The sequence below is a fragment of the Filicampus tigris genome, chromosome 9 (assembly GCF_054856515.1).
Source record: "Filicampus tigris isolate MCC_2025a chromosome 9, RoL_Ftig_1.0, whole genome shotgun sequence".
Lineage (NCBI taxonomy): Eukaryota > Metazoa > Chordata > Actinopteri > Syngnathiformes > Syngnathidae > Filicampus > Filicampus tigris.
Window position 1 is genome coordinate 2,453,745 of NC_141225.1, and position 18,756 is coordinate 2,472,500.

The 18,756-nt window shown below is 42.9% G+C and overlaps 2 protein-coding genes across 3 annotated transcripts in view; both read left to right on the forward strand.

The window, feature by feature from the left end:
• The first annotated feature begins 750 nt into the window (after positions 1-750).
• atxn7l2a (ataxin 7-like 2a) lies at positions 751-17,032 on the forward strand. 2 transcript variants are annotated; one of them, XM_086041683.1, is made up of 10 exons: positions 751-940; positions 1,982-2,050; positions 3,131-3,458; positions 6,373-6,623; positions 6,795-6,877; positions 7,614-7,825; positions 8,768-8,948; positions 9,397-9,518; positions 13,103-14,075; positions 16,740-17,032. In XM_086041683.1, exons 1-10 carry the CDS (start codon positions 811-813, stop codon positions 16,755-16,757), a joined length of 2,367 nt encoding a protein of 788 aa, XP_085897809.1. In that variant the 5' UTR covers positions 751-810; the 3' UTR covers positions 16,758-17,032. The 2 variants fall into 2 exon arrangements, with proteins under 2 accessions (XP_085897809.1, XP_085897811.1); XM_086041685.1 differs by lacking the exon at positions 751-940 and adding an exon at positions 1,072-1,144.
• A 1,559-nt stretch (positions 17,033-18,591) lies between these two features.
• cyb561d1 (cytochrome b561 family, member D1) overlaps positions 18,592-18,756 on the forward strand; it is a 7,047-nt gene continuing 6,882 nt past the window's right edge. Inside the window, exon 1 of the mRNA XM_086041322.1 lies at positions 18,592-18,756. This exon is cut by the window's right edge and continues 582 nt beyond it. The gene's annotated coding sequence lies outside the window, so the exon portion shown is untranslated.

Consider the following 18,756-nt stretch of genomic DNA (forward strand, 5'->3'; position numbering starts at 1 on the left):
ACCTATCCCTGTTTGAATCAGACCATCCAGCATCATGAAGCAAGTCCAAACTGACTCTTTTATGAGTATGAGCGCTCAATCTTTTCACCATTTTGAAATGGAATGGTGTGCTTTGCACTGAATTGGCCTTTGTATACCCACATTTTAGATGACTCACTGTGCTTGCACGAGGAGTCAGACATTAATCAAGTATAACATTCAGCCACTAAATTTGTTTTTCCTGTTTCAGGCTGCATTAGATGTCTAGAGTTTGACGTCTGAATCAAGAAAGAACAGTATTTTTCTCTCTCCTCCCACCCCCGCCTCGGTCCTTTTTTTAAACTAAATTTAAAAAATCATAATAGGTTTATTTTGTATTCAAATAAATTATATTGAGTTACATTTCAATTACATATAGCTATATGTAATCTAGATTTTGTCTGGAGACACTTCAGCCTTGACGAAGTGAAATGCCTATAAAGTATATGTATAAGCAGATGCTATTCATCGGGTTTTAAATTGATTCTTAGGTACTCTGGGAACCAAATTGTAAGACTCCGCTATCAGGTGGGCACGGCACTCAGCTCGGGACAGGAAGCATCCCCTGAAACTTTAATAGTCATGTAGTTTTGTGTTACCTTCTAAGAACCGTAGAAAGACAAGAGTTTTGTGTTGAAATCGGAAAAGAAAAAGGCACATGCATGATTTTAACATTTGCACACGTGCGGTGTCACTGTGGTTGTTTTCCGTATGTATCCTAAAACGGGCACGCGACAAGTTCCTAGCTTGTCGAGAGCGCGACTTATGACGTAAGTGATTTGCCGCGCAGTGATGATGGCGGTGCGTGAACGCGCAGTGAAAGTAATGGCTGCTCTAGATCGGCGGGTGCCTAGCCTCGATGATTTCGTGGGTCAAAGCTGGACTGCTTGGACCGAGTGGGCCGGCGTGACAGCACCTGATGGTAAGAGAGCGCAATGACGCCACAACTGGCTGCTACGAATCCGTTTATGAAAAAAAGACCTGGCTTTATTTTCGTGTAAAGGTAGGGCAGAGCTAGCCATGTTACCCAAACAAAGACCCTGCCGGGTCCTAGCGCTGGATGTATAACATGTTGCTCTACACTTGGTCCATCTGCATATGTTGTCACGAAAAAAAGGGGATCAGGGTAACTAATATGAGCCTATTGTAGTTTGTATTATAGTGTTGGAGCTGTGCTTAAACTCATGTAGCCTGTGCTCGTCGGATGTAGCCAATTTTGATTAAATGAGCCGGGCAGCGGTGACATCAGAGCAGAATGAAGCTAGTATGGCAGGCTATGCGTGCAACTTCTTGCCGTGAAAAAGCCATGCTAGGTTGCTAGCAAGCTAGACAGTCAATTCGTTGACGGCAGGATAGTTGGTTAGCGTTAGCATGTCAGCTAAGTGGCCGAATGATTGTGAGCTTAGACACCGGTGTCAGAGGAGGAGTCTGATGCTGTTACCACCATGTAAACGCTGGCCCAGCCTTTGTCACTCTTGTTCTTTTCGCCGTATTTGACCCCGATTTCTTTCGCGAGTCGCGTCCACCTCTAATGTACTGACGTTGACCATGTTTGTGCGCCCGAGGGTATCAGATGTGACAGTTCCTATCCAAAATACTTGGCCCTTCCCAGCTTTCAGTATTTTGCGCTCACCCATTGTTTGGCATCCATCCAGTTGCAACTCCGCTCACAACTCACCAATAAAGTCTGCCTACACAGCATCTCACCATTAATACCCGTTTACTACGCTCGAACATTCACCTGGGTTACATGACTATCCTATGAAATGGAAAAACTGCTTTTCTTTACAGCCGTTTGTTCAACTTACTTTAAGTGCCTTATTATATGTTTGTTCAGAAATATTTAGCATTTTAAGTAGACCTTGTTTTCCGGTAACCTAAAGTACAACTTCATATGGTGCCCCACTTATCCTCACAGATGGAGGAGCATTATGAAAATGTTTTTTAATGTGTGTTGTTTTAGGAGCTGATTTGGATGACTGCAATAAAAATGGCAAAAAGGCTGCAGAGGCAATGTCACTCAGCAAGGAGGGTAAGTCTGGCATCAGTTGTTATCTTGAACTTTTGAAAACAAAATATTGTTGGGATTTTTGTCTTCTATCATGTTTTTTTAATAATGTTGACAATCCGATTCTTATGATCTGCAGTATAGTTGTGTGTGTGTGTGATCACACACGTTCTGTATTTTAAGGGTATCATTATAATACACATTCTTAACAAAATCTTGCAGTTCTGGCGGTATATGGGTGTAGTAAAAAACAGACATTGGAGATGACATGTCACATAATTACCACAGCATGAATCAAGCTTCGTGTTAGATGCTCATCTAATGCATTTTGTATTCATGCAAATATTCTGACAAAATTAATGCTATGATACTTTAATATTGGTCAAACAGTGTCTTCAGTAACACTGGTGAAGCTTCAATTTGTTTGGATTTCACATAATTTTTCACATAAAATATTTTTCAATTATTTTATTAAGTGTACTGTAAAAGTGTCAAAATAATTAACGATAATGTCAATATTTAGATGTACAACTCTGTCTCAACACACTGAAATTGATCATGCATGCTTTTTAAATGAGAAAACACTTTGGACTTAATGCTCACCACAGTGAGGTGGCCACTAGGCACACTGCCGTCTTCCAACATGCGGATGTCTCTTGTGGTATTACACATTACCTGCATTGAAAAAATTCTTTTGCAAAATAAAAAGGGAAGCTCAGTCAATCCTCTCTATGCTTTGACATCTCTCAAGCCGTGCTGAACTCTCACTTGTTACTGTTTTACAAGACACCATGTATAAGCTTGTTCAGCTCAAGAGCCTAATCACAAATTTGGTTCCTTCCCTTGACCCAAACTTGCTAAAATATGTTGTATCAACATATAGTATTTCACACAAAGGCATAAATACATGTATGTATTCAATGTATTATAGATAGAAAGTATTTATTTATTCCAAAAATAGTATTCATCAACAGTTATAGCCAACTTTAAAATGAGTTTGTATTTGTACTTAATGTTTGAAGTCATCATGATAATCATGTTTGATTAAATAGAAGCACATTTGCCATGTTTGTCCTTTATCATTCCTCTCGGTTCTTCTAACAGACATGTCAATCTTCGGTCTGTACCCTGGCTATGACGACTTCTACCTTGTGGTGTGTAGCCACTGTGGCCAAGTAGTGAAGCCCCAGGCGTTCGAGAAGCACTGCGAGAGGAGACATGGTCCTCTGGCCAAACTTTATGCTCGAATACGTTCTCCGGTGCCCCAACCCCAGCAGAGGACCCATCACAGCCATTCTCCTTCTCAGGGGACCAATTCCATTCCCGCTTCAGCGTGGGATGGTCGAGGCCAGGGCGGCGGGTCAGTAAAACCACTCCCACAAGCCCCTTCTACACCACCCCAGCACAGACCCGCCAAAAAGGAAGGAGCAAGGTAAGAATGGGGGTGTTAAGGGGTGTTCAGTGACTACGTTTACATACTGTCAATAGTCGGTTTAAGGTCAAACTTCAGAATTTTTAAACATTTGGCAAAACACATTTACATGCGTGATTGGAAAAAGGTAAGCCCACATTTGAATAATCCGATTGAAGCGGCGACGCACAGACATCGTGGCGCAAATAGACGTCATTTCCACTAGTTACTTGCTACCGTCAATAAAACATATTATATTAATGTCACTTGCCACAGGAATAAAGCAGTCAGTTTCCTCAGTGTTCCAAAAGTGTGCCACTGCGTTGCGTCTGAGTTTTGTCTAAATTGTTTACCTCTCTCCTTGTGTATTTCCGACGAGTTGCGCGCCAGACAATACACACGTATATATGTGTCAATATACACACTGTCATTGCCAGAGAGACAGAAAATTCTGTTAAAACCCCACAAAGGAATCATTGTATTCAAATTAGGCTTGCTACGACGAGGATGCCAAGCCCACAAGCACTTCCTGTACTACAAAGACCAAGATTCATTGCAGTTAAGCACGTGCAGAGTTTCCGGTGCAAATCGGGGTATTCTGATTGATGTATACATGTGCACATATTTGGGTTATTGTGCGTACGTACATGGCTTTTAAAAACCAGAGTACTGCCAATATTCAGGTTTTGTAAGGCTTTTTAGGTGCATGTAAATGTAGTCAATAATTTGATGTATTTGTATTACTGTAGATTCAGATGCATCCTTGGGGTAATTTTCATGTTTAAAGGTGAAGGTCGGATTCAGTTCCACGTTCACCTTATGGGCTTAATTGAGTGAAGCTTGGTCAAGTCCTTCCACGTTGACTAAAACCCCAGTTCCAGTTCCTTTTTTGGGTTTGTTCTGAACAGTTGTCTTTGTCCTTTAAAGGGCCTGTGTCATGTAGAATCAACTCTTTTGAGCTTTAAGCCATGTTAAAATGCTAAATCCTCACCGACCAAAAGTGGTGTTATCATCCATTCACCCATTTCTGAGCATTCCTGCTCATTACTGCTCTCTAAGCACCAGCTCTGCCAAATACAAGAAAACAACTTCGGCCTCAATCTTATACGTAGAAGATTCAGTGACCCGGCAGACCGAGCATACGGCCACTTTTTTCCGAGCATCCGACGGGAAGCCCAATAAGCATATCCGGGGAAGAGGTGCTATGAGCGGCCACCTCGCCAAGTCGCCGGCCTCTGCGGCTGAAGCTCCGCTCCTCTGAAATTCCGTTTTTCTGAAATTCCACCTCCGTGCGCTCACCTGCACCTGCGTGTTCGACGAAGGCGCGCTCCGAGCGGCCTCCCTACCGAGACGCCGGATCCCCACCTCCAATACCGCTCTTTTGAATTTTTCAAAGTCCACATACAGGCGGGATGCCTGAGAAACTATATACGGGAAAGAGGCGCTATGAACGCCCCCCCTGGCTGAGAGGCGACAGACCATCCAGCAGTTGTCTGTGATCATCATTTGTCAGAGGACTGCCTGGTGAACCTTGGCCAGTACAAAAGTGGATAGGCCAGGAGATTAAACCTTAAAACTGGTGCAATTCACACAGTCAAATCTGATTGAGAGGCCAGAGCTGAAATTAAATCCAACTGCAATCTCAATGATGACATATTAGCATTAATGGACTAACGTTAACTTCGCTGTCAAGCACGATATGTCAGATGTATTTTGTTGTATAAAAAATAAACGCACCTGTTACACACATTACCATGTGCACTGTGCATGGTTGACTATTACATCAATGCTGTAATAAGATTGCCACTTGATTCTGGATCGAGGACATAAGGCTCCACAATACATCTTTATTGCTCTTTACTGTTTCGTGAGCGATGCTCGTAGCAGCCGGCTTGAGGACAACCTCATGAAAAGGGCGCAGCAACCAGGCGTCTTACTTACGGATTAGAAAAATAGCCAACAGAATGACTCTTACTTCATTTGAAATTAGATTGCCATCATGCCAAAGATAATACTATCCATAATCACATAGATGCCTATGGTTAATTGTGGAAAGCTTAAAATATTATGAAATAGGCCCTTTAAATAAAATAATGTACTGGTAGTCGTTATCTTACACATTGTCTTAATTTAAAAACATCCTTTACGCCATGATGTAAAGACAGTGCTAATAGGCCACAGTACAGAGCACCCAAGGTGACCTGGGTCATCATGGAAGGAGAGAACTTTGACACTTTCAGTAGGAGCACAGTGTCAAACAGTCACGTATGTGATGATGACAAACTCAAGTAGACAAGAATGATACCTGCACCTCATGCACACGTACGAACAAAGTGATCATGTATTTGAGAGCATTTGTTATCTATCAAAACCAAAATGCTGTGTTCATGCCTTCTGTCTACATGGTGAATTATATATTTCTATATTCCATGCTGAAATTGTGTCTATTCACCCCCGACGATTTCCCCCTGCAATTTTAGACTCTTGTACAGTTGAACAATTTTGATGTAATGGCTTGAGGAAGCGACAGATCTATGTACAGTATATGGAGACAAAGATTAGTGGATCATCCAGCTGCAGCAGCTGCCATTGGGGGGCAGTTGATCCATAGCACTTGGCAGCCATTTTCAGTGGCCGTCCATGCAAATGAATTCAACCAGGACCACCAAGTTACAGAATGTATGCTGACTAAAATGTCGTCTTATGTTAAGCAATAGCTTCAGATTCTCTATGACACCTTAGGTTGTGCTGTACTATGGCAGTTTGACAAATTTTTATTTAACTATATTGTTACTTATAATTGGCAGCGTGTGCCCAGATGCAACGTAATGTTTTGAAAGTTGTGAATGTGCGATGAGGATTTAACCTACCTGTGCAGACCTACCCAGTTGTATATAGAGAAATATTGTAATGGTCAGTTATCTCTCATTCGCAGACATTCCCCACTGGAAAAATCATCCCACAGCAGCCACACAGATTCATCAGTATTCAAGCAGCCGCCGCCTCTAGAGCCTCCGATTAGCTCGCCACCTTCATCCATCAGAGACCCCCCATGGCCACATGGAGGCACCCCACCTGGTAGGCCTTCACCCATTGAAAGGCCCCCGACCCAACGGAAGGATTCTTCTCCAGCCTCAGTGGTCCAAAGCCACCGTATTCCCAGGCCATACAACAAAGTGGCCTCCAGTAAGTGCTAGGGATCTTATGGCCATGTAACAAAGTTAGATTTTCAAGGATACATGCTTATTTTGCAGTTTGTTAGTCTCTGTATAACAATTCAATAGTACTTTGTGCTGAAATATGTTCAATGTTGCTGTGCATGTGTGGCGTTAAACATGAATGGCTCTCTGTTCCCAGAAAGAGAGTGTGACTTGGACAAACACTGCGGGGTCCTTGATCCTGACAGGAAGAAAGTCTGCACTCGCCTCCTGACATGCAATGTAAGCTCCAAACCTCCATGCAGACGCATATTTTCTCTTGGGGGTTTTACTTTTTCCCTTCCGATTATGACCCAGTGTCTACACCCCACAGAAGAAAAGTTGTTCCATCTCCGACAACCCTAAAATCTGTTGTTTGTAAAATAACAGTGATCAATGAACAGGGTTTGTGTGCATTTATCCCCATCAAATGTTGAGATATTTGAACATAAAAAGCTACTCTTACTGATAGACATTAACCCTTCCAAAGTGGGTAAAGCTGGTTTCTGGCACAGCAATGATACTTAACGTGGTGAATGATGTGTGTGAAGCAGGAAGTGGATGTGAGGCCGCATCAGTCTAGTTGAGATAGGATGACCTGATTAACAGGAAATGGAAGGGGTGATTGGAGAGAGACACAGGAAATCAATTCTAATCTTAAACCTGCTCTGAATGCATAAGGTCTTTTTCCTTTGTTTTTGTTTTTTTACTTCTACCACAAAAGGAAATGTATACATGAGCTATGCTCCTTTAGTTTTCTGTTTAAAACACAATGAAAAACATTAGCTGTATTGGAATTTGTTTTACAATACGGGTATTTCATGTTTTCTTTGTTATATTTCACAAATCAATTCTTAACCCTTTTTAGGGTAGTCATTTACGGTAAATACATTGAATGTTTCGGTACGTTTTCTCTGAATTTTAAATTGTAATGCCCAAATTTGTTCAAAAGTGACTCAGTAGGTGTCCTATTCTTCAGATCCATTCCATCCACCAGCGTAGGAAGGTGCTGGGTCGCAGTAAGAACTTTGACCAACTAGTGGCTGAATTGAAGACGAAGGTTCGTGAGAAGGGGGCACAATTGCTGGAGGGAGGTTCCTCCTCTGGACGGTCCCCCAGCCCAGAAGCACCCAGAGAACAAGATGGGGTTCCACACTGCCGGAGACCTTTGGCCAGCCTCACTGCTTTCTGGTTAGCTTTGCTAAAGCTAGCAAAGGATGCATTGTACCTTAGGGCCGCCGCACACTCCACGATGCTTCCGACTAGGACCTGACCATCGCAAAAAATGACAGTTGGCCACTCCCGCACATTGGACGATTTAGCATAAGGACTTCTTGTGATGTGAACTATACGAACCTGTATCACATTTTGAGGCTCCTCGTCACTTTTTTTTAATCCATAAAAAGATGGAGTGTCAGTCTAGGAAGACACGGGTTGCTACAGAAACAGGACATGGGTGAGAATAAAGACAGAAAAATGGGCATATTTGAAAGGCGGGGTTCGCTCCCATTCTTTTGAATGAAACCGGTGTGGTACGTACATCGCTCGCATATGTTTTTACCACAACCGCTTTCGCTTTTTCATCCACAGGGACATATGAAATTAGAAATATTGTTAAGCGTCGTTGTAAAACACAAAATGTATACTGTATACACTGTATTTCTACTGCTTGGCAGCGCGTAGTGGATGGATGTGTCACGGCGCTCGCTTATAACGCGGAAATGGATTTTTCACCTGTGTCGAAGCTTCCGTGAATTTTGATTGCCTATGAATTTGTGACTCCACAACGTACATCAGCGATTCAATTTTTGAATCGCCGCAAAACCAGAGGCCAAAATTCATCCACTCGTGATATCTTGTGTCAGAACCCCACACACTGCGCGAGTGTGCAGTGGGGTTGCGGTGGCCCTAAGGCATAGCTACACGGTAACACACAATGGACTCTCCGTCCATCTAGAACTTATGTCAAAGACCAGAATAAGAGAAATTGACCTTTTACTAATGTTATCTTTAGATAAGTCACATTTGCATTGGGGGGCTTAATTTATATAATATATATATATATTTAATTTTGTTTATAAAATCGTGTGCTTGACTACCCATTTAATGAACTGGCTCACTTTGTCTTTCCAGTCGCTCCACAGCTATTTCAGAGAGCACCCCAGAGGATGACGGGCAGTTGCAGGATGAGGGAAGCCTCCGAGCCCCCTCCCCTCTTGTCCATGGAACAATTTCCAGTGATGAAAGTGAGGCAGAAGGAGCAGAGGACCCTGTTGAGTTCTCATCTTCTGCTGCGCACCCAAGACCAATAGCAGTGAGCATTTGTTTTTTTAGATGATTGACCTTGAAAGAATGAAACAGAAGACTTCACATCAATATGTATTCTTGTTTTACCTCATACAACTGTTTCATTTGTATTCAGACAATGTCTTTCATTTCTCATTATACACTATGCTGACAAAAGTGTTCGCTTTTGTGCCTTTACTTGCGTATTAATTTAAGTGACACCCAGTTCTTAATCCCTATGGTTTAATTTTTACAGTTTAGAAAGGGCGGTTAAAAATAAACACACTCCTAAACCTTCTGGAAAGTCTTTTCAGAAAAGTTGAAGCTGTTGTGGCTTGATACACTGCGGTTGCTTGAAAATGTTTTTGTTTACTTCAGTCTTCATGTTGATTTTCAGTAGTGATGATGAAAAATGTTACTAGTAAACGATGCCAATTTTCAATAAATATGAAATATTATGTCTCTGCTCTGTCCAGATGTGTTCATTTGGCAGCATTGTGTTGGGCCACGGCATCTACACTTTTGACAGAAGGCTTCACCACCTGAGGTCGGCTTTTAGCAGCATGCTAGAGCAGCACATCAGCGCCCATCTTTGGAAGTAAGTCCGATCACTGTTAACTATTTTATATAGTTCATATTTTCAGGGCAGAATCCATCAACATTTTTAAGTATTTGTTTTATTTGAAATCCGGCCCCGGCCTAAAACAGAATCTCCGGGGTTTTCCTGCTGCCCCCGTTGTAGTTTAAGTTTTCCTTAAATATCAGTTAATATAACTAGTTTTACAGCAATTTCCGGACTATAAGCCTCTACTTATTTCACACACTTTGAACCCTTAGACAATGATGCATCAAATTTGGGGATTTATACTAGCTAACGAGCTTCGTGCTGCCAATATTTTTACTTCTTAGTCCTTGGATCTGCGGGTTCATGAGAACGAAGAGGTGTCCCAGTTCTCGGAGGGCTTGGTCTCACCATCAGGAAGCAGCAACAGTTCTGAGATATGGCCCGTGAGTGGGGAGCTGCAGCCTGATTTAAGACCAAGCCCCCTCGCAAAATCAAAAAGATAAAAAAGTCGTCGGTATGCGCTAACCATCTCCGATGTTTACAGAGTCTGTCCCAGGCAAGAGCGTTGTGAAATGGCGTTTTGGCAAAAATGCTTTTTGCCATCCGGGGAACCAACTTTTATACAAAATACAATTTAGGGTACAACATATTTGTTTTTACTTATGATTGTTTCCTTGTTCTTTGCCCCGACCCATTTCCGGACAAATTCATGATTCTTAGTGAGCGGCGAAAATTCTGACTTGAATATTATGAAACTGTTAGCAAGTTAAGAGAACTTCTCTTTACACAACAAATTACATCTGAGAACTCAATACATTCCAAGCTATGAAATTACTCTGGTAAAATATCGGATTTATATCCATGTACAAAAGAGGCTTCAGAGGATAGATATTATGTATCTCAGTGGTCCCCAACCACTGGTCCACTTGGTACCGGGCTGCACAGAGCGACAGATGCAAAAAAAAAAATGTTTTATATAAATTACATTGAACAGCTGTGAGCATCAGCGAGTGAACATCAGACGCGGCGGAAATGTGCGTGACAGCAGGCAGAGTGCAGCTTTTCCTTCTCTACTTTGGTTTGCAAGTTGAAGATGTAAACAGAAAGTAAAAGAAACAAGAAGTAAACAATGACTTCACATGCAGCTAAACGCACAGCTGATGGACAGCCATGACTTGGCGTTAGTTATCTTCCCAAAATGAAACTAGTTTGACAAGATCGTTCCTCATCATCGCTTGTATGGCAGTAGCTCCAAAGTGACATGGAGTGAATGAAACTGTCGTACAAGGTAATTCCTAAAAAATAGGCAAGTTTATTTGTATAGCACTTTTCATGCACAAGACAATTAAAAAAATACAAAAAACATCAAAAGCATTACAGAAAGAGAAATGAAGCATTCAGAATTACAAAAATCTAAATCACATAGAATAATTAGATTAAAATAATTAAGTAAAGATAAAGAGATAAGAACATAGTAAAAAGGTAAGTTAAAATTAAAATAATAAATACCGTGCAGATTTCATGCATAGACACATGCGAAAAATGTTTTTAATTAGGATTTACAAGTGTTTACATTTGGTGAAAGTTGAATGTCCACTGGCAGTTTGTTCCACTTTTTTGCATCATAACAGCTAAATACTGCCTCCCCATGTTTAGTCTGGACTAGCTGACCTGAGTCCTTGGATCTGAGGGCCCTGCTGGGTTTATATTCTTTGAACATATCATTGTTGTATTCTGGGCCTAAACCGCTCTGGCATTTGTAAACAGTCAGTAGAGTTTTAAAAACTATTCTGTAAGTGACAGGAAGCCAGTGTAGACACTTTAAAACTGATGTGATGTGGCAACACAACAATCCTATTGAATCACTTGAACTTGATGATGTCGAAAGCAAGAGAAGTTTGTAGGGTGCCGACGAATCATCAGCAGTTTAGCCACTACTAAGTAGTCGCACAGCCACCGGACCAAAGCAGTAATCAATCGTGTCATCTTTTGAAGTTTCCTGTGATGGGTACTAGTGTGTAGGGCAGGGTTCCCCAAACTACGAAGGCCTTCACATTTTGACCGGCCCCCTGAAAAATACCAGAAATGCATTGTTTTTGTGTTCTTTTTTTTCAGTCTGGCCACGCGATCGAGACTAATATACACATAGAAAGGGGCATTCTGTACCACCCTCTCATTCAGATTTTAGAATGTTTCTGCTAAATTTTTATTTGTCAGTCTGACGTAATCCCACCTCTGGTAACCTGCGCTCTCAAACACTACGTGCACTTGTTCGAAGTATATGCTTCATTGAGTACCGTAAGGTACAAGTGTAGCACATCACATGCAGGTGATGACCCATGATGCGCAGCAAAACAAAGGAAAAAATAAAACAAGTGTTGTATACTGTACCTTTTGGTCACACAGACGCAATGACGTTCCCCATTTTGTTTTTATTTCACTGATCACCACGCTGTGTGTGTGTGTCTGTTAATTTTTATTTGATATTTTTTTCTTTATTTGGCAGCCGGTCTGCTTGTGCGGTACCTGTGTGTACGTTAAGTTCTTGACGCTGATTGGCTGTCGCCAACGAGGGACTGGCTTGGACCACGTAGGTTGGCTAAATATGCAGACGGGAACTTTGTGGCGGTTAAGCGATGCCCAGCTCTCCCCATTTCCAGAGCTGAGCACTTGACCCTTTTTTGCCCGTCCGGCCTCCACCCTTAACCTGGGTACCCTTCCGGTCGCGACTCCCCGGCCATATTCATAAACATTGTCGGCCCCCAACCCCTTCCGCCCCCCGCCCCCAAAAAACAAAAACAAAAATGTGCATGATGCCCCCATGGGAGAGATGCTAACGGAAGAGGTTTATTTCAAGACAATTAGCTGGCTAACTTACTATTCAAACCCGCTGTGGACACGCTTCAAACGCGCCACTTACTCACGTACTTATCCAGCTGCGTGTACTTGCTGCCATTGCAAGCCTTGGGGTTGGTTTTGTCGTATTGTATAATTATTTGGGTCCAACAGATGGCAAGTCTGCAAGCATTCAACAAGTAACTTATTTTCCAGACTTCCCCTCCTTCACACTTCCCGGCCTTCAAAATAAAAGCATGACAGCAAACCACTACACAGCAGTTTTGCTACGGCGTATTTCTGTAAGTAGGAAAGTGCATGATGTGCCATACTTGAGTGCTGCGCGCAGCTTGAATATACTCCCGGACACACGTTGCTTTGAAAGAAACCTAAAAAGAAGCCTTTCACAGAGTAGGCAGAGATGAAATTTGGCCGCCTCGCGAGCACGTCACACGCATGAGGGCCGTTTAGCGGGCCGGACTAAAATCCACTTCCGGCCAAACTTAGTCCAGCCATTTTGTTAAATTTGTCACCCCTCCGCCCCAAAAATGGGCATCCGGCCGGGCCGGAGGGTCCAACCGGTCCGTTCCAGCGACGGACCGCCCAGCTCTGCCCATTTCCATTTATTATTTTGCAACTATTGAGAGGAGAGGAGACTACGCCATGAGATGACGTCATATGAGAACGTCTCTCTTCCACAAGAGAATCGGCTAACTTTGAAAAAAATGTTCTCATGTTCATTGAGATATGGATTAAAAACATTTCATATTCTTTTAATTCAGGAAAATACCTCAAGCCACCAACCACCAGTGTCCAACTCCCTCAGCCAAGATTGTCCCCTCGTCATCTGCCACCTCGTTAACCAGCGCATCCTCCACTTCCTCACCTTTACATTCTAAAGTCCGCTCAGCCGGTCATATGAAGTCCTTCCTCAAAACTGTCCCGTCATCCTCTTCTACCAGTCGTGGGCCGGGGAGGCACTCGACAGCAATGACATCAGAGAACTCTGGAAGCAGTGGTGGTGACATGGGAGACAGTCACCCACTGTCTCCGGGTAATCCCGGGGGTGTGCATCACGCAGGTCCGGGACGGCCCAAGAACCCAGTCGGGCGTCCCAGCAAGCAGATGCTGAAATTGCGAGAGGACGCGGCCGCCGCCGCTGCTGTCCGCAAAAGAAAAGCCCCGTCCCAGGAAGGGGAGCATTCAGGCCCCAACAGGAACTGCATTACCTTACACGATCGGGGTCGCCCACCCTCTATAGCCTCGTCCCCCTTTCCCACCCCGCCCTCCTTGAAAGCCCCCATTCTCTCACCACATTCCCACGGACAGACCAATGGTACGCTCTCGCCCGGGAGCAAACCTCGCCCCCAGCCCTCTCCTGCAGAGTCACACTCACCGGCTGCCAAGACAGTCTGGACCTACAGACGGACTCATCCCACGTTGGCTCATTCATCAGCCCCAGAGACTTCTTCCATGAACAATTCTTACTGTCGGAATATTGTTGGGGACTCAGGACTCCTCGGTCAGGGCAGTGGGCGGGCATTCGAGCACCAGGGTTTGACAAAAAAACGTAAAGGGGGTGGCCTTGAGGAACACTCTCCCTCAGCACACCGCCTGCCCCCCTCCTCGTCCTCCTCCTCTTCCTCCTCATCCACTCCCGCCTCCTCTTCTCCTCGCTCTAACTTTTACCCATGGAAGGACAGTAAGAGTGGAGGCCTGGCTGGGGGCATGGAGAAGAAGCTGGCCACACCGAAGGTGAGTTTTGACTCGCAGGCTGTAGACACTCAAATAATAGCGTGAATGTGCGTGACCTTTGAACAGGGAATTCAAGGGACTAAGTAAAAACTGCAGGAAACTACAAGAGTGTGTGTGTGTGTGTGTGTGTGTGTGCGTGCGGGGGGGGGTCGCGGGGGTTACTGTGTATGTCGTCACTGTCATAATCCTTACATCTCCAAAAGCACTACTTTTTAGAAAATCATAAAACGCCATCTTGCTTGAGTTATTGAACATTGCATCATTTAAATTCACATTATACCTTATGTTGCTATCGTATACCATTGCGCACCAACTAAAACACAACACCACCCCCCAATGGCGTAGCTGGGCTGTATTCCACAGGGTTTTCGAGGTCAAAAGGGCCCTACATTGCACATGGATAGAGGACAGAAAAAAAGCCCAAAAAGTAAGGAATAAGTAAGCCAGGAATAGAACATGACAGTGATTAGAATTGCAATAGCCTTGTTTTATTGCCATCCATTCCCACACTTTCCCCAGACCCTATACAAACCGAAAAATTGAATAATGAATAAATAAATAATCACCATAACATAAATTACATTTTTCCAACACAATCCCAATACAGTGGTACCTCTACTTACGAAATTAATTGGTTCTGGAAGAAATTTCTTAAGTAGAACATTTTGTAAGTAGAGACGCGTTTTCCATGTAAATGCCCTAATCCGTTCCAAGCCCCCCAATATTCAGACATAAATGTTTTATAAAGCATAAAAAATGCATGAAAACATGTAACAAATACATGTTACAATTAGATTATTGCACAATAAGAGTTGTGCATAATGTAAAAAAACAAAGAATAGAGTAAGGAATAAAAATTAATTGCCGTCCTCATCGCTTTTTGCCCTCTTTGGTTCATGTTCTCTCTCAGAAGTGGTTTTTGCCTGGCGTTTTGTAAAGAACTGATTTAATAACGTGTTGACTGTCGATACATTACGGTCATATTCTTTGGTGAGATCAAACGCATCCCCCTTTCATACTTTTCTATTATCTCTTCCTTTGTTTGTATGGACAAAAAAACGATTTTTTCCTTCTTTTCCTCGTTTCTAATTCATGTAAAACTATCGGAAGACCTCATGGCCGGAGGGGCGAATGACGAGGACGCTGCATCTATCCATCTGTCCGTCCGCCCGTCCGCCCACCCACCCAAACAAAGAAAACAAAATAGAAAACAGTGTCGTATACCTTCCGGTCCCACAGATGCAATGACATGTGCCCCATTCTGTTTTTATTTCACCGATCACCACGCTGTGCGTGCGTGTGTCTGTTTTTATTTGGTATATTTTCTTTATTTGGCGGCGTGTCTGCTTGTGCAGTGCCTGCGAGTGACGTGAAAATTATGTTCTCCACGCCAATTGGCTGTCGCCGACAAGGGACGAACTGGGACCACGTGGGTCAGCCGGAAGTACCGCCCAGAAGTTATAGATGGATTGACGATGCCAAGCTCTGCACTTCATACAATGACAATTCCCAGCTAAATTCAACAGGAAGTTTGCAATTCCCACTTCAAAGTAAAAGTTGTCAAAAAAGTCGCCTGTTTTCAAACATGATCTCCTCCGAGGGCGTTTGTCGTATCGGCTTCAAACAAGCACACGAGAGAGTGAATCCTGAAAAAGTTGGTGAAAGAAAAATCGTAACTGTCCCATTTTGGATTTTATGAGGCGGACGGTGCTTGTTTACCTTCTGTGGCCGTGCTGCTGCTCAGACCCGTGTCGTCCTTGGCCCTGGCTGATCCCACCATGACAGAAGAGATCTGTCACTTTTGTGCATTTACCCGCATCCAAATAATTTCCAAATATGTCCAAATATTTTACTCATTTGCTCACTTGTGCATTTAATATTAGCGTTACGCGACAGAGAGAACTTGGCATGCGTTAAGTCAGTCATAGGTGATGTAATGGAGAGAATACGGTCACTTTTCAAAACAAAAGGTTTATCAGCCTCGGATAATAAATAAACCGGAAGTTTATTGCCCGCCGTGGCCCGCCCAAAGTGGCCTGTGGCCCGGTACCGGGCCGCGGGCCCCTGATCTACGCCACTGCCCCCGCCCCCAGCCCACCCCCCCGGCGGAATAAAAGCATGTTCCCCAGGCTCACACGCGCCCCCCCAGCATCGCACCACTATTTGAGAAGCACTGGATTAGAATAATATGGACACGTCGTCGTCGCCACCAGCAGTGTCCATTGCAGTCTGCAATCGTGCTGAGCCCCCGACAAGAGAAAAGGCTCTCTTTTGACAAATTCTAATGACCATTGTTTCTCGTTTTCCCAAACTGTGTTTCGAAGGTACAGCCGTGAGTTATGCAATTGCAAAATAAAAATGACGAGCTAACTAAACAATGTAATGGGCGTAAATGAACATACCTTTGCGGCTGATGGGATTCCTTCTGCAACCAATGACTACACCTATCGATTTTTAATGAAACAGGCATACATACGCACATGTATCTAATCTATTTTCATATCATAACATGTCGACAACGATATCGTGGCAATTTTAGTATCGCGATATCGTCGTTATCGTTACATTCCTAGTGATCATATGAAATTTAGAACACTATTATAACTGTCAAAGTGAATGTACAGTAATTCATTTGTTTTTAAAATGTTTTTTCTTGCTCCACAGCCAAAACTGCACCATTAATTGTGCCTGCCTTTACAAGCCACAAGAGGGGCCATGGGCAACAGGATTGTGCATGTGCACGTGCGCACTTTGTACACGTGAGCTGGTGCTGTACGGATCCTTTGACGGCAATAGACTGAGTCTCAGTGTGTCTTTGCTATCATCTGAATGAACGTGAAGCGGTCAAAGATTTTGAATGGATGGCGATGGACTTCAAATACCTCAAGATCATCCGGTTATGCTGCTAAATGAAATATGTTGGTTTATTAAGAAAAAATTAAAATCTCTTTTACACATTTTCTGACTTTTCTTTTTTTTTTTTTTTTTTTCTCCCTCCTGACAGAAGAAAGCACCAAATCAAGTGCGGCAGTTACACCTGTAATATTTGACCACTGTAGAACAACAACACTGCTGTTGAAGCGTTAGAACATTTGTCATTCGCCATTTGAAGTCAGATCACATTTGAAAAGGTCTTATTGAGGAATTTGAAAACATGATTGCTCTACTTGGACATGTTCTTCCTTAGAAACGGTCACTTGTAGTCCTTGACCTTAATTTTTAACCATTGTTCCTGGGGAGAAGATTTTACCAATGCACAACCACTAAACTCGCTGAGAATGTAACACAGGACTGTTTGTTTGTTTGGTGCCTTGCTCAACTCAGGGGTACCTCAACAATTGTCAGGATGCAGATGAGCATCTCTCCCACAACCACTGTAGGTGGTTGCAATTTGATCTGCTATAGGTGGTCTCAAAACAACAATCCTTTGTTGTTTTAAGTCCAAATCCCTACAGATGGTCGACTGCCACCCTAAACCATGTCAAGTGGCTCTGTGCTGTGCTTTTGTGGTTGACTGCTGTAGTTCAAGTACTGAATGGTCATGCAATGATTTCCTGAATTTGTGTGATTGTGATAAGTGGGCCAACAGGACTTCGGAATTAATATTGTATTTCATCATCGAAGTTATCAACTACATGCGTATTGATAATCCAGTTCTTGACTATTATCTCAGCAAAGGAGGTGCTGCACCAATACTAGTTTAGCTATTTACAGTTGAGCTAATTATCTTGTAGCCATTTCTATTGTAGTAAATCCTACCAGAGAGGTCTGGCTGTTTTCTAAATTATTGGCAACATTTTTAGGGTAGAATTTGTTTTTTATTTTGATTTGATTTAATGAACACTTAAATCAGGCTAAAAGCTCTACACCCTAACTGCTTTTCCAACAAATATTACAAAACGTCAAGATGGACTTGACGCTTCCAGCTTCTCATTGTTCAAAAACATATAAAAAGAAAAAACCTATTTGAATAATTTGCGTCAGGACGGAGTCAGTTGATCCTCATTCAGTCTAATTTTGGGGTGCATGATTCTAAACAGTCGTCTGAGATTAGAAAATCAGTTCCTCCTAGATACAAACTGTCTGGTCTGGGTGCACCAGACAATCGAGTCATAAATGGTCTTAACCCTATTAGAACAAATTTGATCAAGGTTTGATAAGGAATTGGCCGACCCAGCGCTGCTGTTTGTACTCTACCATAGTTTTTGTACTTCCCGTTTGTTGTATCAAATACTCAAAAGACACGTTTAGTGCATTTGGACGCAACATCGCTGCAATAAGAACCAGAGTGTGAGAAACTTTGTAATTTTCAATGGGAAATTACGTCTTTTAAAAATCATGACGTCATAAGACGGCACACCATTAAAGCCGTCAAGGAAATATTTCAACACAAAAAATAGAAAAGAAGGAACTTTGATGTCACGAATTCATGTAGACGGAGTCAAACGTTTACGTCCACCCCACGTTGAGCCACGCCTCAAAATGCGCTCTGCTACTCAAATCAACTGGGACACTAGTCCGTTCACCCATGACCTGAGTGAGCTGAAGCAGTAGCCATTGCAGATCAATAGATGGCGGTAATGCACTATTACAGTTTGCAAACAGCCGTCCAACACAAAGAAGAGCCGGGGTCAAGTATAATCAGGAAGTGAATCCTCCTTCTCTGCTGTCATTAGCCAAA

What these genes read in the sequence shown, in the direction of transcription:
- atxn7l2a (XM_086041683.1), top strand. Translation starts at nt 811, where the DNA reads ATGATGGCGGTGCGTGAACGCGCAGTGAAAGTAATGGCTGCTCTAGAT. An exon ending in GCCAGCCTCACTGCTTTCTG is followed by an intron (nt 7,826 to 8,767) that starts GTTAGCTTTGCT and finishes TTGTCTTTCCAG; the next exon opens with TCGCTCCACAGCTATTTCAG. An exon ending in CGCACCCAAGACCAATAGCA is followed by an intron (nt 8,949 to 9,396) that starts GTGAGCATTTGT and finishes TGCTCTGTCCAG; the next exon opens with ATGTGTTCATTTGGCAGCAT.